General features: G+C 40.6%; 3 protein-coding genes across 4 annotated transcripts; 2 read left to right on the top strand and 1 right to left on the bottom strand.

The window, feature by feature from the left end:
* The first annotated feature begins 1,153 nt into the window (after positions 1-1,153).
* Positions 1,154-3,198, top strand: cryba1b (crystallin, beta A1b). Its single transcript, XM_085174555.1, has 6 exons — positions 1,154-1,292; positions 1,624-1,685; positions 1,805-1,923; positions 2,068-2,209; positions 2,302-2,444; positions 2,560-3,198. Exons 1-6 carry the CDS (start codon positions 1,169-1,171, stop codon positions 2,705-2,707), a joined length of 738 nt encoding a protein of 245 aa, XP_085030681.1. The 5' UTR covers positions 1,154-1,168; the 3' UTR covers positions 2,708-3,198.
* Positions 3,199-3,744: 546 nt separating this feature from the next.
* LOC146510100 (Golgi SNAP receptor complex member 1-like) lies at positions 3,745-26,492 on the top strand. The gene is made up of 9 exons (XM_085174554.1): positions 3,745-3,879; positions 5,302-5,419; positions 5,716-5,791; positions 6,035-6,142; positions 6,604-6,695; positions 8,265-8,339; positions 16,031-16,060; positions 16,292-16,374; positions 18,310-26,492. Exons 1-9 carry the CDS (start codon positions 3,837-3,839, stop codon positions 18,432-18,434), a joined length of 750 nt encoding a protein of 249 aa, XP_085030680.1. The 5' UTR covers positions 3,745-3,836; the 3' UTR covers positions 18,435-26,492.
* Positions 19,348-20,376, bottom strand: trarg1b (trafficking regulator of GLUT4 (SLC2A4) 1b). Of its 2 annotated transcripts, XM_085174546.1 has the most exons (3): positions 19,978-20,376; positions 19,698-19,824; positions 19,495-19,608 (listed from the first exon to the last, which is right to left on the bottom strand). In XM_085174546.1, exons 1-3 carry the CDS (start codon positions 20,374-20,376, stop codon positions 19,595-19,597), a joined length of 540 nt encoding a protein of 179 aa, XP_085030672.1. In that variant the 3' UTR covers positions 19,495-19,594. The 2 variants fall into 2 exon arrangements, with proteins under 2 accessions (XP_085030671.1, XP_085030672.1); XM_085174545.1 differs by having other exon boundaries at positions 19,348-19,824.
* Positions 26,493-27,461: the final 969 nt, after the last annotated feature.

Raw genomic sequence — 27,461 nt, 5'->3', positions numbered from 1 at the left:
ACACACTGCACTTGTAATAATGTTAATAGTGTGTGTGTGTGTGTGTGTGTGTGGAGGGGGGGCATGTAGTCACACACTTATGAGTCATACTGTACTAATAAATAAATAGGATTTTAAATTTGATTCTGGATTTAACAGGGAGCCACTGAGGAGAAGCCAATATGGGAGAACCTGGAAAGTTCATTCTGTTCAACTGGAGTTAGCATTTTTAGTGGGAGACCCACTCCCACCAGTTGGACAGAGTCAAATTTCAGGGATTTGCTTACCTGGACGACTGAGCATGCATCAAGACCAATATGGGAGAAACATGCTATCTCTTCCTAGTTCCTGTCAGTACTCTGGTTGCAATACTTTGGATCAACTGGAAGCTTTTCAGATAGTTTTAAGGCCAACCTAATAATAATGAATTTCAGTAGTGTGAGCTAGGTGTGAGTGTGGTTTAGTTAAGCAAGAGGTTGGATACGCCCTGTACAGGTTGCTAGTCTATTACAGGGCTATACTGGCTTGATTAGTCTAATAATAGTAATAACTGTGAGATATCGCTCGATCCATCCATTTTCTTCCATTTATCCAATTGAGGGTCATGAGGTGCAGGAGCCTATCCCAGCTGCTATAGGGTGAGAGCCGGGGTACATCCAGACAGAGCTAACACCATTATTTACTTTTCATAGTGTAATCACAAATTAACCCCAGCACATGTCTTTGGGGGAAAGCAGGAGTACCCGGAGAGAACCTCGGGGTGAACATGCCATCACAGAAAGACGTTGGATTCAAGCCTTCTTGGCAGTGTGATTAGTAGTGCTAATCACACTGCCCTGATATCACTTAAAATCATAGAAAACATCACTTGGCTTTTGAGTGGATTCAGTGGTTTGCACAAGACTGTTGCTAATCCTCCACCTTTGTACCATGACTTTGAAAATCAAAGAAAACAGCCACATAAAGTATTTCACCGCTGAGCTGAATTTTTATGTGGGCCTATCTCATAATAGACCCACATGCTCGTGTGGAAAGCCACCCTCTCTTTTTTCCTCTAACATATAGATACCACAGAGGTGTATGTAGCGCAGTATAGCTGTGGGTCCTCTTTGTGTTTGCATGAATCACCGTGTGTCTGCGTGTTAACCCCTCTGTGGCTAAACAATGGAGTCCAAAGCAAAGTGCTGACATGAGTCCAGGCATGCCTGCCCCCCCCCGGCCCCTGACACCCGTGGGTGTATATATACCCCCCGTCCACACTGCCTCCGCACACTGTTCAGTGGAACCCTGCGACACACAGCTCACCAGTTTGGGTAGGTCCAAGTTGTTAAAGTAGTTACCAATACAGCACAGTTTCCCAGTCTATGAATGTAATGTAGCCTAGGCCTCTAATGCAACAATCCAACTAACAACAGGTGGTATTACGAGAACAGAAGGAAGCCCGTGTACCTTGTTTTATTGCATTAACTATAATATGAGGAAGTCATTTTAAAACAACAAGTGAAAACAGCAAAGAAGAGCGAGCAGGAGGCTTGAAGTGGTGTGACAAACCTGGGCTTTAAATTTATGGCACAACAAACAGTGAGCCACAGGTTTTGTGATCACATCCTTTCCCGACTATTTATGTACTTTTTTACTCTGCAGGTACTGCTGAAAAAGAGGACAACATGGCTTTGACAAACCCCATGCCCATGGGCCCTTGGAAGGTAAGCATATGCTTTACACATCATCTTGCAGGGATGCAAGCAGCAGCACAAGTTTTTAGTCTATGTACAGTAATATCTGATTCAGGCTGTACTCAGTTCACCCTCTTTGCTTTTTGCAGATCACTGTGTACGATCAGGAGTACTTCCAGGGCAGGCGTATGGAGTTTACCGCCAGCTGCCAGAACATCATGGAGTGTGGGATGGAGAACATCCGCTCCCTGAAGGTGGAGTGTGGCGCGTACGTATCCGATGAGCTTCCTTGCTCTTCTGGAAACCCTTAAACTGTTTAAAGAAACTAAAACGGAGTGTCTTTCCTTCAGATTTTGGGTGGTTTAGATAGAAGGTGCGCTCATTATTCTTTTCATTTGTTTCTGGCTTCCAGCTGGGTGGGCTACGAGCACTCCAGCTTCTGCGGCCAACAGTTTGTCCTGGAGAAGGGCGACTACCCCCGCTTTGAGGCTTATAGTGGCAGCAACTCCTACCGCATTGAGAGAATGATCTCCTTCAGGCCCATCTGCTGTGCTGTAGGTTAACACAGCACACTATAACGGCCATTAGCTGACATCAGCTTATTCTCAAATTCTGCTGAGACTTCTTTTTTCTCTCTTTTGCACAGAACCACAAGGACTCCCGCATGATCATCTTTGAGATGGAGAACATGATGGGACGTCAGTTCGAGATGTGTGATGATTACCCCTCCCTGCAGGCCATGGGCTGGTTTAACAACGAAGTTGGATCCATGCAGATTCAGAGTGGAGCGTAAGTTCACGGTCACTTTAGATCACCTTCACACAGCTGAGAAACACACAGCCACTAGAAAGCATTGACTGCTTACCTGATTCAAGCGTGTGTCTGTGTGCGTGTTTTCCTGCAGCTTTGTGTGCTACCAGTACCCTGGCTACCGTGGCCACCAGTACATCATGGAGTGCGACTGTCGCGGAGGAGAGTACAAGTGTTACCGTGAATTTGGCTCCCACGCCCAGACTCCTCAGATTCAGTCCATCAGGAGGATCCAGCACTAAGAGGGGAGCGCTTTCTTTAAACCTCCTTATCGCTCCACTCTTTCTCCCTCTCCCTCCTTCCTGTGCTTCCATCCCTCCTTATCCTCCTCCTCCTGTCCCGCAACCTCCATCTTCCAGCTAGTCAAAGCAGGATCTGGGACTGGACTTCAGGTGCTTACTGGCGTCAGTTGTGTCATAGCACTTTTTTTTTTTAAAGAAACATCATAAAAGAAAAGAAAGATGTAAGAAAGACAGACAATAGGAATGACAGAAATGAGAGAAAAAAAGCTGAATCAGTGTGAAAGAGAGGTGTCATCTGGCGAGGCTGCAGAAATGCAAAAACAACACAGACTTTTTTGCTCTTTTTCACCACTGCTGGCATCATCATCATCATCATCGTCACTGTCTTCTACATCAACCAGACCACCAGTGCCGCTGTTACTGTGATATAATTACTGCCTGTGTTCAAGACGATGAATAAAGAGAATGAGCAAAAAGACAGAGAATCACAATGCTGACACATATCTCAGTTACATCTGTGTGTGCTTTTTGTTTTTCTTCTGATACACTTTAACTTTAAACCAGCCTGTAAAGCTGCATCATCTTATTGAGTGGCTCCCCGAGCCAAAGATAGAGCTGCCAAAGTTTACATGAGGCTAAATATAAGAGACTGAATTTTGGGTGAATGTGTATGAAATGGAGTGAAGCAATTTCCAATACAAAAACGCAGTGTGTAAAGCTCAAACAAACATGTCTTTAATGACCTGTTTAATACTACAGAAGTAGGCATTTTTTATCTATTCTATAGCTGGTTAAATGCAAATTTTGACAGAGTTAAAGTTAAACACCCACAGCAGCTGCAAACCCCACATTAGCTCTTAAATAGTCTAATTTAAGTACATATTGCTACCAATAAATCGGTATACCCAGTGGTTTATACTTCAACATGAAGATTTTAGAATTTTATTTATCTAAAATTCTAAATGTAGGATTTTCTACATTTTTAAAATTAGCTTTACCGTTACTGATGCCTACTCTATATCAAAATTAGTAATCTCTGGGAGCGACATACATCTTGAAACCACTAGAGGCCGCTGTGGGATAGAAAGACAAGTGCGACAACTGTATCTTCTTGACGGCTGATGATGACATGTCAACAACAAACATGGCAGGCAGCAATAACTACTGGGAAGGTAAATAATGGTGCTTTGTGTACTAATAAAAAAACAAACAAACACACAAACAAACAGCTGCCACCACGTAAGGCTTTTGTTATCCAGGTCATACAAACTCAGCAGTTCAGAAACTTTATTTTATCCGCGGTTAGACGGTGTTTTTAGCCGGTTTCGAGCTAATCTGTTAGCGTGTTAGCCTTCATAGTTCAAAAGTCAGTAGTCAGACTTCAGCTTCCTCCTTTAAGCCAGCTTACGTGCTACCAGAGTTTGTAAACCTTTCTGTTTCATCCTCCGTTTACTGTTCATAGGCACATAACAGGAAGATTTCAACCAAACAAGTCTTGCATCGTTAAGTGTAAACAAACAGGAAGTTAATAGTTGTTTACACATATATGGTCATTCATTGCTGACCACCAAATCAGTCACCTCGTTAATCAGATGAAGGCTTTCGTGGTGTTATGGTTGCCAGGTATTATCTCCTTACATTTGGCTGAAATCAAAAGTGAGCCCAATTTTCTGTTTTGATGATCATAATATCATGAAAAACAACTATTTTTATAATCATAAAAATTGTTTCTACCTGTACTGTGTAGTCTGTGGTTTATCAGCTTTTTGTGGATGTTTGTTGTAAATCAGTGGTTCTCAAACTTTTAAATCCAAGATCAAACTTTGGATCCCTGATACCATCTCAAACAGTAAAAGAGAATCAAAGTTTCACTTCATCGGATAAAGGTCAGCACACTGTCAGCAGCAACCCATAATAATTCAGTGTAAAGGATGTGCTGTAATGTGTTATTGGTAAATGATAATTAAATTGTGCTATTTAAAATACACTTTACAGAGATTTAGTTCTATTAAATCTAATATGTACCTTAGAAAATAAAACACTAACCCTGCAACAATAATGTGAAATAAATAGTTTAATTTAACATGCTTCTGGTATCTTAAAACACCAGAGTTTCCGAGGCTTTATGCTTAATGCTTTCACCAACCACGTGTAGTAGGTGACCCTTTAAATCCTTCGGCAGATTTAAAGAATTTGTCCAGAATTTAACCAAACTTGAACACAGTGATCATTTAATGGGTTTTCCACAAAATTGTGCTCAAGGCCAAGGTCACATTTGTCCTTTTACAGACTCTTGTACATTTTCACACCATAATGTTGTTCCACGCTACTTCCAGTTTCACCAAATTCTCACTCTTGGTGTTGTGAACAATATCCAGTTGTTCACTCAACTTTCTTTCTGTGCTTCACACTTTACAATAACCTGTGAATCATGATGGATCATGACCGAGATGGGCTTCTCCTTCACTGACACTCTGGGTTTACATAAAATGATCTGCCTGGGTCTTTCTATCCTGACTGGACTCCTGTAGATCTGGCATGATATTGAGGGTTGTCTAATTTATTTGTTTTCCATTTTTTTCTCCCCCCATCAGATTTACGTAAACAAGCCAGGCAGCTGGAGAATGAGCTTGACCTCAAGCTAGTCTCCTTCAGTAAGCTTTGCACCAGCTACAGCAGCAGCAGCCCAGACCAGCGGATGAGAGACAGCAGGTTGGCAGCGCTTTCCCCTCTTCACTTTAAACATGTACCCTCTCTCAAATGAAATCTTATTGGATATTAAAAAATCTTTGTGCTTTCAGAAGCTTTAGAACGTATAATTGTTGAATTATTGAATTTAAATTAAATTTTCTTTTTTACATTTTTGCTGAATAAAAAATTAACCATGAATTGGGTGAGCAATACATTTAGTATTTGTTGCCTGTGAATTCCACCGCTCTTTACACTCCACATTTTGTCAAACAATAAATTTGAGCTTGCGCATCCTTTCTATTTCCGTCTGAAATCAGGTCTGACTCTCTGGGCTCATCTCACGACAACTCGCTTGTGGCCATGACGACTGAGCTGGACCAGCTCTTAGCCAATGTGAGTTAAATGTGGCACACGGTATGGTCACGTATAGGATGCCTTCAGTAGCAGACAATTGTGTTATTCTATGTTTTTAGAGTCAAACAGACGTTAGGCCTGAAGCCTATTTGTTAAATAATTTTTTTCGAGTAGTCGAATATTTCAAATTATAATCCTGGGCTGTTTTGAAATCACATTATCTCTTAAAAGGTCGTCTGTGCTTCTGTGGCTACTTGATAAGAATTTAATCCTTTTTTGCAGCTTACAGCAGTCAATGACAAAATGGCAGAATACATTAGCACCCCTGGAGTTTCGTCACACAACGCAGGATTGATGCACACCTTACAGAGGCACAGAGACATTTTACAGGTACATAGACTTCCTTCACTTTGTTGTAGGCTGTGCAATTAATAAAACTTTAATTTCATTTGCAGTTTTGCCGGGCGGCACAGTGGTGTGGTGGTTAGTGCTGGCGCCTCACAGCAAGAAGGTCCTGAGTTCAAAGTTCAGGGACGTTCTTATTATAATTACTGTTTCACAATAATCACTTTTAGCCCTCCAGACTTTAAATGTTATAATTAATTACAGTTGAACTTTGGGCAAATCCACATTGTAAAAACAAATTTTTCATGTCTTTGAGTGATCATATGATTAGTATTTTCCCCTCAGTCAAGGACAAAATCTTTCAACTATTTATTGTAACATTCTGCGCACTTTGAAGATGCATTTATGAAATATGTACTGTATTTTGCCCCGATGTTTTCCAATCATGTTGTTTGTTAGTGATATCATGTCACACTGGCTGTAGTTTATTGTGTTTTATTTTGCAGGACTACACTCATGAGTTCCACAAAATCAAAAGCAACTTCTATAGCCTGCGAGAGCGAGAGGACCTTCTGGGCTCAGTTCACAGAGACATCGAGTGAGTTCCCTTCCCTCTCTGATCAATAAAAAACTTCATGTTGTTAGAAAATACAACCGTGAGTGAAGCGTCAGTCACACAGGCCTCGAGGCTGGTCAGCGAGGCCCTGGTAACCTTGCTAGATAAAACTGTGTATTGCCCAAAAGGTTGGCAAGTGTTTGTCGGCACTCACTTGGTGAAACTGGTAACAAAGAAATATATGGTGCTGCTGTGGTTGGCTGTAGTTTGTAAGAAAAATTCAACTCGCTCGCCAACCCTGTCTTCAAAGTCAAAGTTGTGCCTTTTGAAGTGGGTTGGTTGCAGCAGTAAGGCACAACTTTTATTTTAAGTGCTTCACAATAATAATAATAAAAAAACAGGTAATATTTAACTTTGAGGAGGTGGAGCCAAAGAATACTGTCAAACTTTTAAGCTAATGGAAAGTAATTATTGTAGGTTTTTCTTTTTACAGCGCAAGTGTTGTGTAAAATTATTTATTGTGGTACTTTGTGAATAAACTTGGTGGCAAATGTAGTTTAGGCTTCTCATGGATATTGATGATAACTCTAGTATCTAATATTAGAAGTTCTCTTATCTTTTTAGGTGTCATTTCTTTTATCTCCCATATGTCCCAAAATGTTACAAAAATGCGTTATTAAATCACTTGCTTACTCCCTGCTGCTTCAGAGTTTTCATTTTCCTCCTGAATTCCTTCCATGCCTATTTTTTGTTCTCACCAAATCTAACATTTTCAGCTTTCCTTATTTTTTGTCCCACTTTTCTGCCCTCTTCCCATCCCTCCTCCTCTCGTCCAATGTTATCCCTGACCAGCAGGAGGCAGAGATGTCTATTCAGTGTCTGGTTTCCCCTACCCTTTAATACTCTGCATTCCCGCTATCATATTTCATCCTCTAATAAGAGACACCTCTTATTAGCCATCTTCCCTCCTCTTCTCTGTATCTGTCTATGTCTCTCTCTTTCGCCGGGATCTCTTTCCTAAGTGCCTTCTACAGTAAATCAAACCACAAGGCTTTCATTGAGCCAGAGCTGAGGGAGAGTGGTTACATCTGGCCTGCCTGATGCAGAGAAATGCTTTTTCACTAGAGGCGAGGAAGAGCAAGACAGTCAGACAGAGGGAATGAGACTTTCTCCTGATTTGACTTTGATTGATTAAAAAAATGATGAGAGTGAATTTTAATTATTCCCACTGAGATTAGAGGTGTGGAGGAACAGTGAAAGGAGTGGGCCAACAGAACAGAAAATAGATGATGGATTAAAAAGATTATTAGTCCAAATAGAAATGGGATGGTGGTGGTGTAAATAAGAGATGGAGGATGGAGCTTTGGGTTAAGCACTTAGAAGCTTTAATGCAGGAAGTACATCAGTATCCCGTCATGTGTTTTTAGGATGGAGGGAAATACCTGCAGCACTGATGACGAATCATATCCTTCTCTTGTCACAGGGAGGTTGACGTATTTCGATGTTAAGTATATTGTCTAAGCATCTGCACACACTCATGTCCCAGCTGTAATAATGTTTTTGGTGCTAATCTGATGCTGGACTTTACACTTCTTTCATTTTCTTACTCAGGTCCTACAAAAGCAGCTCAAGGTTGAATAACAGGAGGACAGAGCTCTTCCTGAAGGAGCACGAGCATCTAAGAAAGTAAGACACATCTTTAAGAAATCAGTTTCACACTTATCACAAGAAGATTGAGAGCTATTTTCCAAAATTTCTCATTGTTTACAACCCCTTTATGTGAGAGTTGAATTCTTTGTGCAAAGTTTATTTTTCCCCCTCTGTGATGTGTCTGCGGTATTTCCACTGATGTAATAAAAAATGACTGCATCAACTCAGACACTTCCTGATTGGAGTTATAGCTTTCTGTTCAGCTCGGTTGGGTTCTATTTATAAAAAAGAAGCGATGCAGCTATTATTCAGAAGCTCGTCTTGCTTGTGTCAGTGTGTGCTGGCGTGTTCGGAGCTGTGGTGACAAACAGGTTTCATGTTGTGGAAATGCTATCCAAAGGGGAAAAAGAGAACAGGTAGATTATGGTTTGATCTAGGAGTTGAAGCTGTATCGTGTCTTTCATAAATTTGAATGTCAGTGGGCCAGCTTGAATGCTTGTTTCTAGACTTGGGACCACATCTGAGAAGGTAGACAAATCATTTGAAAGAGCCCATCGACACAGAGCACTGAACGTCTGTGTCTTTTAAAAAATTATTTCCATATTGTATATTCAGTACAGGTGCACGATTTGAGCCATGAGCACACTTGTTGCCAAATGCAGTGACCTGATTGGTTTGATCTGTTTATTCAGATCCACAAAATCAGAAAAATTGTGCTTGGTTTGAAAAAATTAATGCCGCAATTTTTTCCAGCGAAAATATGTGGTCAGTGTGAGCGGCTGCATTAAGAACAGGTGTGTGTGAAAAATATTTAAACCCATCCTGCGTGTAAAGGCCTTAACAGTACTCACGTACGTTAGATTGCAGGTGTTTTTTTCTCCTTCCAGTATCTTCTTCACCAGCTGTCGTGTTACTCGTGTTGCCAGTGCTGGCTGTGTTTTCCCCTTCAGAAGTAAAAAGATAATAAATAGATACAATCACACAACCTACTAATTTTACTGCACAGATTCTAAACTCTGAAGTCTGCCCACTCCTGCTAACTTTTCAGCAAAATGACAGAGAAAACAGACCGCTCGCACTGCTAGCATTCCCCCAGGCAGGGCATCCAGCGTTGCTTCCACCCCCCTGTTTTACATTAGTTGCCAGTATTTGACTGGGCTCCCATTCCTCCTTTTAAAATACAGAGAATGACTAAGAATTCAGAAATCACAAAACAGCCCACCTTTAGTGTCTTCTGAACAAAATAACACATTGAGCTAGGGACTCACACTGACGGTGCTTCCTGAGGCAGTGAATGCAAAGTGGCTTCCAGTTTTGGTTTGACCAGTTTGGAACTGGGGGTGGATAGACCAGACTCTATATCGTATATTGGTTTTATGGGAATGACTGCATTACTGCAGATAATGAAAACATGGTTTAGGTTATTTTAGCAGCGAGAGACACAACTCCCACGCTCCCATCACCGCTGTTCCCTGAAGCAGTGGATCCGCAGTTTGTTCCTTCCCCTGAGTTGCCATTGGACTGAGATCCAATTCCTCCTTTTGAAATACAAAAAATAATAAATAAAAAAGGTAATTATTGTCTGACTCTAGGACAGAGCTGTGCTGCGGTTGCATATCACCTGGTGTAAATGATGGATACGAAATGGCTGAACTTCATAATTAAAATTTCTGTAGAAACATGCGAGTTGTTGAGATTATAATGAAGGTCCAGTCTGATGATTATTCATCTGTGCTCAGATGAGTCAGGTGGTCAACAGTAACTTCTTTAAACTTTTTTGTTGCAACAATGAACCGAAACTTGTGAGTCAGCATTGTGGTGGCAGAAAACAGCAGAGTTAGTTGTTCAGAATGAATTGGAAACACCAAAAGGGGTTTTCATTTGTTTTTCTTTTTTGTCATTTAATCTTTAAAGTAAATGTGACTAAATCAGAGAGCCTGCACTGCTTACACATTTATTATTCAGTTTCCTGTGCAAGGGAATGCCCCACCTATCAGAGATCTATTTACAAATCCTTACTTTTCATAGATCCTGTATATTTTATGTTTTGTACAACAGCTTAAACAATTGTTGTTTGCATTTAGATATATTAGAAAAATAAACTAGAAGGCTATAATGATCCTAGCTGTGAGTTTAGATCAATATATTGATATTTGATGATGAACACATGTTCTCGTTCACGTTTTCTGGTTGTTCCAGCAACAATTAAAGGTAAAATAACTGCACAGATATTTCAAAGGGCTGAAAGTGGTCAGACTTGTTTCTCCAGGCAGTTTGGATTAATGTAATATCTGAGTCTGATTAAATTATCGTTAGGTTTCGTAGGTATTTTATTGTAAATAAAAGTCTTTAACACTTTTTTTTTCTTTTTTTTTGCTTGTCCCGTTTGGTTCTTTTGCCATCAGAATTATTGTCTAAAGGCGAAGAAAGATGCCCAACGGATTTACTTTACCAAATGGACCATCCCAGCCTTGCTGTAATGGTCTATTTAATTCACCTTTTATTGTTTATTTTATTTTATTTTCACTTGCTAAATACGGGACAGATTTGACTGGGGAAAAGAAAGGGGAGAAAGAAAGAGGGAAAGAAAAACAGCGGGGAAGAGGGACGGGGATTAAAGGCAAAAAACAAAAACCAACAAAATAAGCAGACAAAAAATACATATATCAATCACCTGGATCACCTGTTGAGAAAGAAAAAAGAGAAAACAAGCAGAAGGAAAAAAAAGAGCAACATAATAAACAACATCACGATGATCTATGGGAATATAACAGTAAATACTAAATATTAAACATTATTGTGCAGCACGTAATATCGACAGCGCACAGTGTGCTTTGAGGTAGGAGCCAAAAAGAGTGTCGTTTGTGTGTGTGAGCACCCGTGTGTACACCTGTGAGCATGAGCGCGCTTGTATTTAAAAGGTTCCTTCATGTAATGATCTGCTAGAGGGTGTGGGGAGCCACAGCCCCATCCTCCAGCACAGACCCTCCCCTAGCCCCGCTGCACGCAGCCACGAGGAAACCGTCACCTAAGAGCCAACAGAGCCCTTAATAGGCCATGACCGCAACCCCGGGTTGAGCCCTCCAAGGAAGATGCTCCTGGGGAATCTCCAGACGCCCCGTCGGGGAATTAACACTTTTTTTTTAATGGTGATAATGGTTTTGTTTGAAAAGTCTGGAGAGCCATTAAAGTGTTTAGCTACTTCAGTGAAAAATCCACCGTGTCAGTGTTGAGATATGCACCACATTTTTGAACTTACCAACTGACGCGGCAGTTTGTCGAGCCGGGAATCCAACATGATTAGTCATCATTTAGGTGCCTTTCATTTTACATTTTCCTTAGTTAAAAATGTATGATTTAATTTTCAGGTATTTTACATGGTTGCTGCTGAATACTTCTTATTAACTTCCCATTTATTTTTTCTTTAATGTGGAAGTATATCAGTTTTGTTTAATATCCATTTAGAAAATTCTTGTTACGTATGTTGTAACTGTTAGATTAATACAACCACAACAAGGTCACACAGGTCTAGAGACCATTCTGCAGCCACCATGCTAATCACTATTCACTGAACATGTTTGCTCGGCGAGTTCAGATAAGTTGACGTCTTCTGTGCAAACTGCAGGTGACTCCAGCGATCCGCTAGCAACCAAAGTATTCACAAGGCCGCCAGTAATACCCAGTTTATGCTTTAGTGGGAAATCTGTGTTGTTGTAACCTGCAACGTAACCTGACGTGCACCTCCTGAGAACGTCGCAAATCAGGGATAAGCCCTTACTAATCAACATTGATGCAGGATTTTGTGAATATCAATTTCCGTAAAGAAAAGCTCTTCTTTGGCTGTCTTCAGTAAATGAAATATCAGCGAGCAGCAGGGGTCTGCACCTCATCAGGGCAAAACAAGTAGGAGATATTCTGTTGCTTTAACATTTTACTAGACAGTACAGTAGAAATCGCAGCACAGGCTTGATCTTTAATCTGTGTGTGGTCGATCACTTAGACATCACCTCATACAGTCACTTTCAGGCTTCACATGCCTGCTGTTGATTAGTGCCAAAGCTTGATAACCCCCCAAAAAAACACCCTAACGGTGAGTCAGCTCCTTGTTGAAGTCAGTCAGTTTTTGGTTTTCCTAGATGATACCTCAGCCTACAGTTATACAGTCAACTCTCGTTGGCATGCTTGGACTGTGGGATCACACTATTTGGCCTTAATGATGAGAACATGTTATGCCTTTTCTTTTTTTTTAAATGAAGCAAAAAGCAGTTTTGTGTTACATGTTGACTTTATTCTGATTTGTATTTATTTGTATTATCTTTTTGTTTTTTATTTGTTCCTAACAGAGGCAGTGTTTTTTTTTAAGAAAGGTCAGAGCAAGTTAAAAAGAAAAGAGTCTATACCTTTATATAAAGTGTTATATGAACATTTTAAATACTGTGTTGTATTTGATGAGTACTTCAAATACACTTCCCTGAGCCAACAGTAACATTATTGACAGTGCCAGTACTGGACTTGTTGAAATGCCAGAAATGTGCTGAGATGCGTGCTGCCGTGATCACTGAACATGATTCAGAAATAAACCACCCACTTTAAGCACCTTCCCAACCATATGAGGAAAAAATAGCCCACCTGCTGTCGCAGTGTGGTTATTTCTTCCTCCAGTGCATCCTTGGTTTGTTTCGGATAAACAAGCGTTGCTGATTTTACCCAGAGAAACATTTTCCTCCTGTATCACCTGTGGAGGAGGAGCAGACATCAGCAAAGACAAACTATTAATACTCTTCAGACAGTTTAGACTCTCAGATTGAAAATTCAGGAGTTAAATTTACCTTTAACAGTGAAACACGGTCTCTGCAAGTTGAGGAACTGTTTTTATTGTCAATGTTATGAGATATTGGGCGTGCTGTTATCTAGATAGATGGAGCTTGAAAGAAGAATGCACATAAAATCTGAGACTCTGTGAGGCTGATCTGAGAAACCACTGTTGCACTTTGACTTCTCGAAGGTGTGAACATGTCAGTGATTGATGAGGAGATTCTTGTTTAGGATTTGGTGGGGTAAATGCATTATATGAACAAATGTTCAATACTTAATGTAAGAAATGAGGTTAAAATGTGCGGCATCGTCTCAGTATTGAGGGCTACTAAAAGGATTCGATTTAGCTATTAGCTGATCGACAGACAACACTTTGCTGCTGCTCAGTTTATAAAAGTTTTGGACTGCTGGTGTTTTTCTTATTATTATTTTATGAGATTTTATTCAAGCACTCAATAACTTACTCAATAATTTGCAGCTTCACTTAAATTTAAAGAGGTGTTGATTGCAGTTTTAGAAATGCACATCTCATATTAGGACATATATTAGTTCGCTGAATCAGTGCATAGACAAATGTGTTACCTGAAGCAGTGGATCCAGAGTTGCTCTTATGCCACTGAGTCCCATTCACATTGCAGTGTTTTATGGTAAACTTTAATATGTAATATTGCAATAGTAAATACACATGTTGAAGTAATGTTATCAGTGAGTGATAAAAAGTATTTCACTTTGTTATGCATGGGATCGCAGCGATCGCGGAAGAAAGCAGTGGAAATGAGATTTCTCCAGAGGGTGTGTGGGCACAATCTTGGGTGTGGAGCTCGGTCATTCACGAAGGACTCAAGGTCAAGGTCAAATTTATTTATATAGCACATTTCTAGATAGACGATGCTGCACAAAGTGCTTAACAATATAAAAATGCCATTAAAAAGAAACAATGTAATACAATAATAACAATATAAAACAATGATAGGACAATAAAAGAATTAAAACAACTAAGAACTAAGACTATTAAAATAAGACCAAAATGCTTGGGTCATAGTGTGTTAAAAGCAAGGGCTTAAAAATGTGTCTTTAGTAGTGATTTAAATTGATCAAGTGTTTGTGCAGATCTAATATTTAGGGGAAGACTATTCCAAAGTCTGGGACCAGCCACAGAGAAGGCTCTACCACGAGATTTGAGATAAGTCTGTGGGATGGACAGCATTAATTTTGAGCTAGACCTCATGGTTTTCCTGGAGCATAAACAGAAAGGAGCTCAGACAGGTAAGAAGGGGCTCGGGCGTTAAGCGACTTAAAAACAAAAAGTCAAAGTTTAAACTGGATCCTGCAGGAGACAGGAAGCCAGTGTAGAGAAGCTAAAACTGGGGTTATATGCTCTCCCCGTTTGGTGCCAGTTAGCAGGCGAGCAGCTGCATTTTGGACCATTTGAAGACGATGAATGGAGGCCTGGTCGAGACCAAAATACAATGAATTGCAGTAGTCCAATCTGCAAGTAAGGAAAAGGTGAATAAAATGTTCAAAGACGTTAGCCGGAAGGTATGGCTTTACCTTGGCTAGCTGTCTTAACTGAAAGAAGCAGGACTGGACTACTGCACTCACCTGCTTATTCAATTTAAAAGAACCATCGAGGTAGACACTGAGGTTTTTTACATGTGTTTTACAGTAGGAAGAAAGGGGGCCCAGAGTGCTATCGATGTGATTATTGACAAAGTTGCCTCAAAGTAGAGCCGTTACTTCCTTACATCAAAAGGGCCGACGAGGTGGTTTGGTCATGTCCCACCGGGAGGAAGTCCTAGAGCGGATTCAGGCATGCTAGACAAATTGCATTTCTCAGCTGGACCCAGATCTGGACCTGAATGAGGGATGTGGTTGGTTAACTGGTTCATTTGCTGGTTGGCTTGTTGACACATTTAGGTTTGAATGGTTCCTCTCATTTCATTTCACAAGAATCTATTGGGTGTGTTTGTTAAATAAGCAAATGTCCAATGGTGGGGAATTGATCCGCGTTATTGCCTCTGCTCTGTTTTCAACAAAGATGCCAACTAAACCAAATTTTTAAAAAAGACTCAGTGGTTCTAACTTTATAAGTGTGACTAGTGGTCAGATATGCAGAAATGGAAAACCATTGGAAACCATGTCTGTGTGCATATTGTAGCTGTATTCATATTTATGTACATTGAACACAGGCAGATTTAAATTTAAGCTACAATGTTATGCTATATCATAAGTAAAGAATAGGAAAATAAGCAAAGAAAGAAAAGTATGGTCTGCTAAACATGAAGCTGCCTCACCTCTGACTCTGCCGGCTAATAAAGGATCGTCTGAAAAAGCAGAGGACGGCAGCAGATAGATGGTGGGAGCGGTGGACGAATAGATGGAGGAAGTATAAAGCACAGTATTGATTTTTGGTCTCTAGTGAAGTCCGACAGGATGCACGCAGCTGCCTTTATATGCTCCGCTCAGCCCCAGACTTTTTCTGCCCATCACTTATCTTAGCAGATAATGCAAGCCCTTCTCTGTGTGTATGTGCACTGTTGACCCTCTGTATGTTTTCCTTACGTGCGCCTCGAGAAAATCAGAGATCAGAACCAAACATTATATATCCATGTGTTCAGAGCTGAAATTTTATACACATTAATGGACTTTCCCCAAAATCGCCCATTAGCAGCACTTTCTCGTCCCTCGCAGGAATCAGATGAAGTGCTTCTCTTATGATAACAGAGCGATTGGGCTGTGTGGGTTCATGGCACAGGCTTCCTCTGAGTCTTGTTGTATAATTCCATAACTTCATATAGAGAACATTTGAAATGATCTTATAAGGTTATTTTAGGAAGTTTTAATCTTTAACTTTACTGAAGATGGTTGACTTACTTTTATCCTTTTTCTTGTTTTTTGTCCTATGTTCACAGCTCAGACAGCCATATTGACAATGCAATAAGGTCAGTTCTATTAATGCTTCATTTGCTTTCCTCCTCCCTTGCTTTGTTCTCACTCAACACGTGCCCATCATAAGCAAATGCAGCACATTTCAGTCTATTAAAACAGACTACTGTAGCTCCCTACTTTTAGCTCATTAGCTGAAACAAGCTTAATGTGATTCTGCGAAGACAGCTACTGTGTGTGCTTCTTTTTGTGCCGCCGCCAGTCCCTAATGGTTTGTCTCCCTGCAGTATCGCCATGACTACCAAAGAGAACATCACATTTCAGCGTGGGATGTTGAAGTCCATTCAAACCAGGGTCACAACTTTGGCCAGTATCCTTTTATCATTGATATCACTTCTCTTCTTTTTCTCCAGACTCGACTTTCTTTCCTATTTTCTGTGTTAAAATAAAAATGCCAGTTCTCCTTGTTGCACAGGAAAATAGAAAACTGCTTGTGAAGACAGGCAACGCCTGTGCAACCACTCTCAGTCAGCTGCTGTCTTCAAAGCAAGTTAGGGGCGATTAGACTGAGTCAGTCTGCTATGAGTTTGCGATCGAATGGAGTCAATTAGGAAGTTACGTGCAATCTGTGATAATATGGCGAAATGTGTAAGTCAAAACCACAGGAGGAATTACATTGCATGAACGGCCTGTTTAAGGTCATGCCAAAGCATTGCCATCACATTTAAGCCCAGACTTTGATTAGACCAATTCAAAACCTTAATTTTGTTTTTCATACAGGGCCAGTGTGAAATGACATCGTCATTTAAAGGAAAGGTTATTTATGAGATCAAGCAGGTGGCAAATCTTTTTCACAGCACTGTACAGTCATGGAAAAAGGTTTTGAAAATGACACAGATGTTGGTTTTCATAAAGTTTGCTGCTTCAGTGTTTTTTAGATCTTTTTGTCAGTTGTTTCTGAGTCATCGTTGCTGGACTTTCTTGAGCACAACAACTTGAACCTCTTTCCTTGAAATTCTTGATGATCCGATGAACAGTTGACTTAGGTGCAATCTTAGCAGCAACAATATCCTTGCCTGTGAAGCCCTTTTTATGCAACACAATAATAATAATGGATTGCATTTATATAGCGCTTTTCAAGAACCTCAAAGCGCTGTACAATTCCACTATTCATTCACTCTCACATTCACACACTGGTGGAGGGAAGCCTCAGTTGTAGCCACAGCTGCCCTGGGGCAGGCTGACAGAAGCGAGGCTGCCATATTGCGCCATCGGCCCCTCTGGCCAACACCAGTAGGTGAAGCGTCTTGCCCAAGGACACAACGACCGAGACTGTCCGAGCCGGGGCTCGAACCGGCAACCTTCCGGTTACAAGACGAACTGCCAACTCTTTGAGCCACGATCGCACACAATGCTGGCTCCACATGTTTTCTTGCAGGTTACCATGGTTAACAGGAAGAACAACGATTTCAAGCATCGCCATCATTTTAACAATTCCAGTCTGCTATTCAAACTCAATCATCATAACATAATGATCTCCAGCCTTGTGCTCGTCAACATTCTCACCTGTGTTAACAAGAAGAAGGACTTTGCAGTTCATCTGATCACTCTTCATAAAATTCTGGAGTATATGCAAACTGCCTTCATTAAAAACTAAAGCAGCAAACTTTCTGAAAACCAATATTTGTGTCATTCTCAAAACGTTTGGCCACGACTGTATTTATAAATGTTTGCTAGTCTGTCTGGGTGTGAATGAAGAAAGACGACCTATGCGACTGACTTCCAATCAAAAAAGGTTGCCCAGAGGTTGACAAAGGAACACCGCCCACATCTGGGTGAACACTTTGTCACCATAACTACCAGGGAACCACCTTTTTCTTTCCTTTCCTAGTGACGAGGATGTTTCTGTCTTATTTTTACTTTGTGTGACTGAGCCATAAGCACTTACTTAGTTAAAATAATAAATGCATAGCTAGATTGCACTAATAAATAAAAAAATGTACAGACCTAAGATGAACACTGACCATTGAACTGAATGAAAAAATATTTAGAAAATAAATTTTTTTTGCTATTAAGTCTTAAATGACCGTAATTTTAAAGTCTCGAGTCCATCTGACAGGCCTGTGGGTTAATATAAGATGGAAAGGTTTGGATCCCCTGAATCACGCCGCTGGATTGCATTTTTGTTTCGGAGCCTTGCTGATGTTTTTTCCTGCTACTCTGTCTCTTATTTACTTACTGCAAGGAAGGGAAACCCAGCTTGGGTCTTAATTATTTTCCTTCACCCTGCTACCCCGCCTCTCAGATCGCTTCCCCGCCATCAACAGTCTCATCCAGAAAATCAATTTGCGCAAGAGGCGGGACTCTATAATTCTGGGTGTGGTTATTGGTGTCTGCACCATACTCTTGTTGCTCTATACTTTCCAATGAATCGCCATCAACTGACAAAATATACGCACTGTAACTCTAACCAAATGTATACAAGGTGGTTTTTATTCTCTCTATGGCACAAAAATATAACTGACACAAAATATTGAGAATAAGATGTAATTTCTCAGATTGGAGAGTTTATTTATTTTCTGGGGATTTGTATATTGCTGCTTGTATCCTGTTGTTATTTTAACTCCTTATAAATTCACATAATAACCTTTCATTGGGATTGTGTATTGTATTGACTTATTTTGTTAAATAAAAGTGACAAACTCACTTCCAGGTTGATCATGCTCATTCAGTTTTATTTCAGACATGCAGAACTATGGCACAGTAAACCAGTCATACAGTATAAATGTATAAACATGAACATCAGAGTGCCAAGATCGGTGCATACAAGGGGGGCAACCACCCCGTTCATATCTTGCAGTATATTGTAAACATAATGAGGTTCAGTAGAGTCCAAACAGGAGTCATTTCAGTTATGACAGCACGCAAAGCAAGATATCACACTATGACTGCAGAAAGGCATTGTTGTGATACATAGACATGTGCCTAAAATTCATGTAAACAATGTACGAAAACAGCTTATACGTCTTCCTACAGCCACAAAACTCTCGAGTCAAACGGGAGAAAAAGTTAATGTTTTGTTAAGATTTAGTTTTGAGAAACAGGGCAGGCAGTGACGACATCATGGACTAGAAGTGCACTGATGCCTTTTTTTTTCTGATCTTGTGTATTTGTTGTTGTGTTTAGTGAACCCATATGTGTTTTTTTTTTCTTTTTTTAATTTATTTGCAAATTGTAGTTTTACCCAGCTGTCTGCATAAGGCAGGAGTGCACCACTAGTTTAGACTATGAGAATATAGTTACTGACAGCCTGACACAATAGTGCAGTCTTTATCTTTTTTCCTCAGATCCTGAGTTTCTGACGTGATTGGGCATGAGTGTAGCCAGAAAAATAGAAATGTCCTGCCCTTCTTTCTTTTTTCTTTCTGTTTTTTAGGTCCGTAGCAGAAAACACAACAAACAAAAACAAAACATTAAGTCGTACTTGAGAGTCTCTTTGTCTTGTTTGTGCTTTTTCATCGTCAAATTGACATCCTTCCTCGTGTGAAAATTTGAGATGACGTAAAAGAAGACTCCTTTCATCCCACTTTTCATTGCTGCATCTCTGAGAGCAAAACAGACAGAGGAAAAAGTTGATATACACAGAGTTACACTGAGATTTCTGTGTGTTTGTTCCATTTCTTCCTCGCATACCTATTGTAACCGCTACGAAGATGATCACAGCCACACCCAGCACCATTGCCAGGGCGCTGAGTAACATAGATAGACGCCCATACTTTCTCGCTCCCTCAGCATCCCCTGTCTGGAGAACAGTCCTCGACTAACGGGAAATGGAAGGAGATAAAACATAAATTATTTAAGAGCAACACAGTTGCAAAACAGTAGCAAAACACCTGGATTTACAGTGTGATTTAAAGCCCGGAGAAAAATGTCTATGGATAAAGTAAAAGCTAAATAACTGCGCGGCACTCACCACATTTGCATACCACAAGGCACAAATATTGAGCGGCCAGCCGGGACAGAAACAGGACAGCACGGCGAGCCAGAGGTAACTCGGGGGGTCGGTGTCCGGTGGCACCTGAGAGGGCAGCTGTCCCAGGAAAAGCCGGGACGAGGATCTGGGTGGGGCCAGTTGCCCAACGGAGCCCGATTTAAGAGGTGATCTGTGTCCGTTCTGGTCCGCATCCAGGGAGCGGACACTCCCTCTGATGTTCAGGGAGAAAGAGTCAGATGGTTTGATGTTGCTCTGCCCGGTGGGCTCGGTGGTTGCTGTGCTCAGTAGCTTCTCCGTGTCCTGGAAGCCGGTGGGTATAGAAACTTCCCTCTCGCCAAGGGCGCTTTTCCCAAAGGCAGCATCAGTGTTAATAGCCATCACTGAAAGATAAGAAATATCTCCAAGTCGGATTCTCTGTCTGGCCGAGCCGCTTTCCTGTGGATGGAGACGCTGAAGAGTTCTTCCTTCAGATCTTGTCCATTGGGGGTCATCAGATTAAATATTACAAATTCAGCTAGCGTAAAGGCAACCTATTTAATTAAGCAGTCCAACTCCATCAAAATTTCTTATTGATGAGCGAGATGTTATTGATGTCTGAGCTTCTCTCGCGTTTAGTTGGCGGTGAGCATCTGGACGCACGCCTTGTCTCTTACCCCCACCCCCCTGTATTATGTAGTGAAGTATTACCGCATCCCCTACTTTTCTACAGCACATCCCTAATGCCGAAGCCTACTTATGCACCAGGCGATGCGTGTGACAATGCAGAAACAACAGCTAAACCCGTTTTAAGTGAACGCGCGCGGTGCGTAAAAGCTTTCCATCTTTCCATGTGCGCATGGGGGCAGCAGTTGGATCAGCATATCGAACACTATGGAGGGTGTGTGGGGGAGAGAGATGAGTGGAGCTGGAGCAGGGCGGACATTGAACCACAAGCCTCTAAACACATACACGACCTGCTGACTCAGACTCTGGTTGTATTCTGCCATATTAGAGCCTGTAACGGCATCCCTACAAGGAGCTCCCCAAATTTAACATCTGATCAGTCAAGAATCAGTTGAAGTGTTTTTAAATAAAATTAGCAATACTCGAAGTGCTAGTGCTTTCATGTCTTATCTTATACTTTTATTTTTTATGTTCTGTGTTAAGCACATTGAGTTTACATATAATGAAATGTTCTATATGTGCTATGTGTGTGTGTGTGTGTGTGTGTGTGTGTGTGTGTGTGTGTGTGTGTGTGTGTGTGTGTGTGTGTGTGTGTGTGTGTCTCATTGGTATAGAAGCACAAGCAGTTCACTTATTATGGATGCTAAGCTATTAATGGGTAGGACGTCCATTTGCTCTCCAGAGAGCCTCAGATCTGGGTGGCATGGATTCCACAGGATGTTGGAGATGTGCTTTTGTGATTGTGCTTCATCAGAAATGATAACAATATGCAGAGTCTTCATCTGAACATTGCTCCTTCGAGTCTATTGTTGCACTGCATCACGTCCCAAAGGTTTTCTACTGGACTCACAGCTGGTAATTGGAGAATCCACTGAACTCATTGTCGTGTTGACGAAACCACTGCAGATGACTTTTGTTTCACTCAACAGTGCAGCATCAAAGTATCCCTTTAGCTTCCATTAAGGGATGTAAATGGTCTGCAGCAATACTCATAGGCTTTTTATTTCAAGCAATAATTATTACGGAGGCACAGAGTGTGCCAGGAAAGAAGCCTGGACTGTTGACATAAGGCACATTGACTTCATGGATTCATGTTGTTGGCAATCTGAGCTTATCCTGAAGTGCAATGTTTTGCCAGCCTTCACCTGTGCTGTCGACCCACTGCACCCTCAGATTTCGGTTGTTGGTTCAGAGATATGGAACCTGATGTGAACCTTTCCTGCTGTTAGCCCATTTGCTGCTAGACACATCCTTTACATATGCTGTGAGCCAGAGATGGTTTCTGGGCAGCTCACCACAGTAGTAAATATTAGATGTCTGAGTTATTGTGGCTTTTCAGTCAGCTCCATCAAGTCTGGATATTCCCCTGATCCAGACTTGATGGGCATGAAAATGAGAAATACTTAAATCCGATTGGTGCTAATAATCCTGTCCCCATGCTAAGCTTCTGACCTATAGCTGCAGGATTCTGTGCCACATGATTGGCTGGTTAGACAGGAGATGATGTACAGGTGTTTTCATCAAGGTACTTGAGTATATGTACTCATTACTAAAACTGAAACTGTTACTTGTCATAAAAAGTATGCCAGTGCAATAAATGAAAATTGGTGTAGGGTCCAAACATAACACAAAGTGTTGACTTTAACCTTAATCTAAGGGGTCTAACACAGATTATATTATGAATGTGCATGTATGATTACATTATTTTTGAATTCAGATTGTATTCATTTCACAGTACAAACAGTAAGAATATCATGTAATAATCATGACATACTGCATGTTTTATAGAATATACTTTGTAAAGAAATTCTAAAGAGCCCTCAGAAAACAGTGTAAAAATAGAGTAATGTTCTTTGAAGGTGTACTTAACTATAGTTTGTAGTAATTTCTCTTCATATGATGCAAATTGTCATCAAAATTTCATTATCTTAGATTAATCACCCAAAAGTTGATTCCACTTTAATCACCTATAAATAACATGTTGTTGAAATATGAAAAAGAAATATGCCATTGTGTTTGATGACTTCTTTACTTTTTCACACCTTTCTGAGATTTCCTTACATCATATCTTAATGCTGTTTTAAAGTTCCATACCTTGTGCAAAAACATAAATCTGTATAATGATCAAACAGATTTGACTGGATTAGCTCATGGCAGATAACCTAACAATGGTGTCAAGAAATATGATATAAATGACTATCCCTCGGGTCGTCTTCTGTTACACCAACCCTCTGATTTCCACCTGTCTCCCTCTCATTCACACACATGTATTGTGTCTTGCTTCTACTAACTTTTATTCATCTTTTCTCCAGACCATACCTCCACGTCTCCAGGCCTTTCTTCCACAAAGACTTGCAAACAAAAAGAGACTCAGAGCCGATGTCTGATATAATTCCATCCCCACCCTGAACCCATCTGTCACTCCTACTGCTTACCTCACCTCTGACTCGCTGTTCTCATACATGTCCTACACCACCGCCAGGGTGACCAAGAAATAAATGTGTAGCAAATACTGTGTTTTTTGACAGCTAGTCTTTCCAAGCTTCTTAGATTAACATATTGTGCATGTTACTGGTTTATCATTTAGCATGTACAGGCTAAATATATTTCCAGTGCCTTTGCTAAGTATATGCAATAAGGATAGTAGGAAGTTCAAATTTGTTATTAGGGTCTCATGCGATAATCTTAACATACTCCGGTTTTTATTTCATCTCACCATGGTTTCCGCAGGCTTTAGGTTTCAGTTTGGACGTCCATAGATTTGCAGACTTTTTTTGAGCCACATTTGACAATGTAATAAATTTTTATCCAATTATGACGCACACACTTCACAGCGCACCCCACCCCCTTTGCTAATCTGAAAAATAACAAACAAAATACCAATAAAACTTTAAAAAATAGCAATTAAAAAACACAAAATTCCTGTTTCTCTGAGTATAGAGCCGCCTGATTTTCTGTGCGCTATTTTCAGTCATGGTGAATAAAATCTGCAAAGCTCGTCACTTTCGTTATCTTGTAACTTTTCCTTATGAATATGGCTAACCTTCTTCTAGCTACAACGAAAAGCCTCCCCTTCACATGCGCTGGGTAAAAACCTGATTAACCTGATCTCCTGGAGAACCAATCAAAATGTGAGACTCTGTCTCGAGATTTTGGACACGAGGACGAGGAATAAAAATGCTACCCTCACATACTTCTATGCCACTCCTGACTCATACACTTACTCTCTTCTCCGTCTATCATCTGCTTCTAGCAATTTCTAACATAGTAAGATGCAATTCATTAATACTGTTTAAACTATATGGGTGACTGTGCCTCATCAGTGTCAATCTGTCCTACAGTGAGATCGGGCTCCCTGTCGCTCTCAGCCATGTTAGTTTTTGCAGAGCATCCTGACATCTGGTGGTGATTTTGTGACACTGCACTAAGATCATCAAGTTGTTTGTGCTAACAACTCTCAACTTCTACTTTCGTCTTTCAAATTCCTGTTTCTCAGTGTGGAACAAAATACTCAGGATTTCTCAGCCCAACAAACCGCAAGAGCTCGTTCAGCTTTAAAAAGTTGCCAAATGTGATTTCCAGTCATATGTATATTTGGAGTACTGCTGAAAAATTACATCAGCATAATGTGACTGATTTTTGTTTTTAATCAGCTTACTAACTCTGAAAGAAAAACTGAAACAACTATACATTTTTATCCTTTACGTAAAAAAAGAAGTAGTTTGCTATACTATACATAGTTTTTTCAATTTCAGGGCCTCTCCCAGTTTGACAATCGTGTGAGTTCACCCTTGAACACGCTGTGAAGGAATTCCTCAAAGCAGCTGGCGATGCCTTTAGGCTCTGAACAACAGACATTAGGGAAGTTTTTTTCTCTTCTCTTTCTGGTTTATATGTAACAGCAATCCAACAGGGTACAAACAGTCCTGACTGAATGCCATCGTGTTGACTTAACATGAGAACAAAGACCGGGCAGTTATTGCAGATCTGAAACCAATTTGCTTTGACAATTTAGCATTTAAAGAGCATCTTAATTTACTCTGATCCTTTGTTGCTCTCCTTTGATGGGATCAGCAGATACTTAAAAGCCATTAGGTGTGACACATTTTTGCGTAGTCATGTGCCTCTCTGTGAGTGTGCTGTTATTTTTGGACGAGAGAACATGCAGTGCTGGTATGCGCTTTATTGTCTATAGCGTGACTGCAACAACACATCTGAGAAAATATTTTGTGCTTTATTGAAAGACATAAAAAACACAATTCAAGCAGTTTTTGGTGGGAAAAAGATAACATGTCTGCCTATAATCTATACAATGTTTCTGGGTCCAATCTTACAGGTTATAAAAGTCCTCTTCAGCCAAATTCCCATCACCCGTCATCTGCTTCCTCTTCTTGAGCCTTCCGGGAGCAGAGCTGGCCAGAGCAGTTCTTCAGCTGGCAGCTTTAGCATGTGTACAGAAACATAAAGCTTGCCAGTGAAGAACTGCTGTGCATCAGCTGGTATGAAGCCGGCGAGCGTGAGAGAGCCTGCAGTGATGCACAATCCGCTTTAAGGCGCAAATGGTGACTCCTTCCTCTTTCTTCCTCTGGCTTTAGGTGCATGTATTTCTGCAGAAAGAGAAGAAAAGATTGTTTAACTTCCCCTACAAACTCCCTGCTTTAGTAGCGTGGGCATGAGGCGGCATACAGCCAGTCACACACGTACAGTAAGTGGGTGCAGTCGAATCACAGTGTGTGCAATCAGCTGTGAGTAAGTGGGTGAAGTGAGCTGATATGCAAAGAAAAAAAAAGTGCCCGGGGAGATGCACACAAGATCATGCGTCAGATCACCAGGATGGACAAGCGGATCAGCGGCTCAGCTGCCTCTGCACGATATACGGTGCCAGCGAGAAATTCTTAGACATTCTTTTAGTTACAGGATGCTCGCATTCAGAGAGCAGCCTCCTGAACGAGAAAAAAAAAAGAAATTTTGTCAGTTACCGTGGTTACAAAGGATGAGCGAGAAGCGCTGAATAGGAGTAGACAGCCCGTACAAGAGAGGAGAGACCCTGCAGAAGTCCAAAGAAATATTTGTTTTTGAAGTTTTAAAAAAGTTTAGGTGTGTTCCAGAGAACACCTGTACTATAACTCATCTAAATTAGAGCTGTCATCTAACCTAGTGGTATGTTGTAACTGTACAGCTGACTACACGGTTTAAGCAGGCTAACTAACAAAGATAAGATTCATATCTAAATTAAAGTAACTAAACACAGAATTTTCCAGCCTTGCTAGAAGCATGGTCCAGGTGATTGACTGTATATAGAAGATGGATGTAGCGTCCAGTAAAGCTGCATTTTTTCTAATGGCCAGAGGGGGCAGATCCACTGGCTACGAAAAAAGAAGTGCAACAGTGTTAAAGTTTGTGGAAAAATTATTCTTTGCTTCCTTTTCTATGATGATAGTAATACTTTTTCTCATGAATTTACAGCCTTAATAACTTTTTTCAAGTCTTAGTCCCCTTACCCAAAAGAGATTAAACCCAGAGTACTTTGGCTTCTAATGTCATGTTCGCTTCTAAAACAAGACTGCAAAACACGCTGCTTAAGGTTTCACACGTGACTTCACTAACAATTGTGTGACAGCCATCTTTTATGTACAGTCTATCAAATAGTGTGTGCCAGATTTTTTAGCTGTTTTCACGTTACCCAGATGATACGCATTTGAGAAAACGAATGTCATAATCAGTCGACTCAGATATTCAGGGTACACATCTTCTGACCAGATGACAGCTATTGCCAGAAACAAAAGAAGTATTTTCAGTAGTTAGAAACTCTCTAAATATACTTTTTTTTTTTTTTTTAATTTGCTTTATAGGAATGGTTGAATCTTACTGAACTTTGTAGATCTACTTTGTAGTTTTGGGTGAATGGCCAAACAATGGTTTGCCATAACCAAAAACATGCCTTGGCTTTACTTTATGCAGCACTACTGAGTAAATACACTGGCTCTAGCCTTTACCCCACATTTTTATTTCTTCTCCTTTTTAATTTTGCTTCTAGTTTTTATTTGACAGTTTGTAACTTATTTCTGAATTTCACTCCAATGCAGACCCAAGGGTTTGGAAAGCGTTTCGAGCTGATGCAAAGAAGTAAATACACATGCAGAGAGTTTGAAAACTAACCACTTGCAGCCAAACACATGTGAAGTAAAGTAGCTCAGTGTTTTTCTAGCCTTCAAAGAATGCAATTTTGTGTTGATCTTAAGATACTGAGGACATGCTCCACTTCTCCCGTCGACGATGAGTAACACATGCTGCACATTCCTGCTGTAAGGAGGGCAAGAATAATCTCAGGTGGTTCACGGCCCTGTGGACTGTGCACGGTGTGGCTGTGCGGGTCTCAATCAGCAAGATTTATGAAAATGCCAGAGACGTGGCCATGGGGAGAAATCATTTTGCCTCAAACTGAGTTGGATTTTACTCAAACATCAAGTTGAGGGGTCATTTCTATGCATGCACAGAGCTTTGACATGAAATCTACTGGGTGTGCACAGAAAACCAGCCACTAGGACAGATATGCTCATGTCAAACGTCAGATTTTTTTCTGAAGTGGGTGAGTCAGCAGCTTGCCTGTTCTGACTCGTCGATGACGTGCACTGGTAAAAGTATGAGGAATGAAGTGTATTATCTTTTTTTAAGTACCTTCCCAATTCTGCGTCAGATATTTGATTTAAAAAGACGACATCTGATTACTTTATTTACTCTGAAATGGTTTTAGTTCATTTGAATCTTAAAGAAAGGACTTTCACCTCTGCTCTCTTTCA

This window comes from Neolamprologus multifasciatus, chromosome 10 (assembly GCF_963576455.1).
Source record: "Neolamprologus multifasciatus chromosome 10, fNeoMul1.2, whole genome shotgun sequence".
Taxonomy (NCBI): domain Eukaryota; kingdom Metazoa; phylum Chordata; class Actinopteri; order Cichliformes; family Cichlidae; genus Neolamprologus; species Neolamprologus multifasciatus.
The sequence above is the reverse complement of the archived record's forward strand: the minus strand, read 5'-3'. Positions and strand labels throughout refer to the sequence as shown.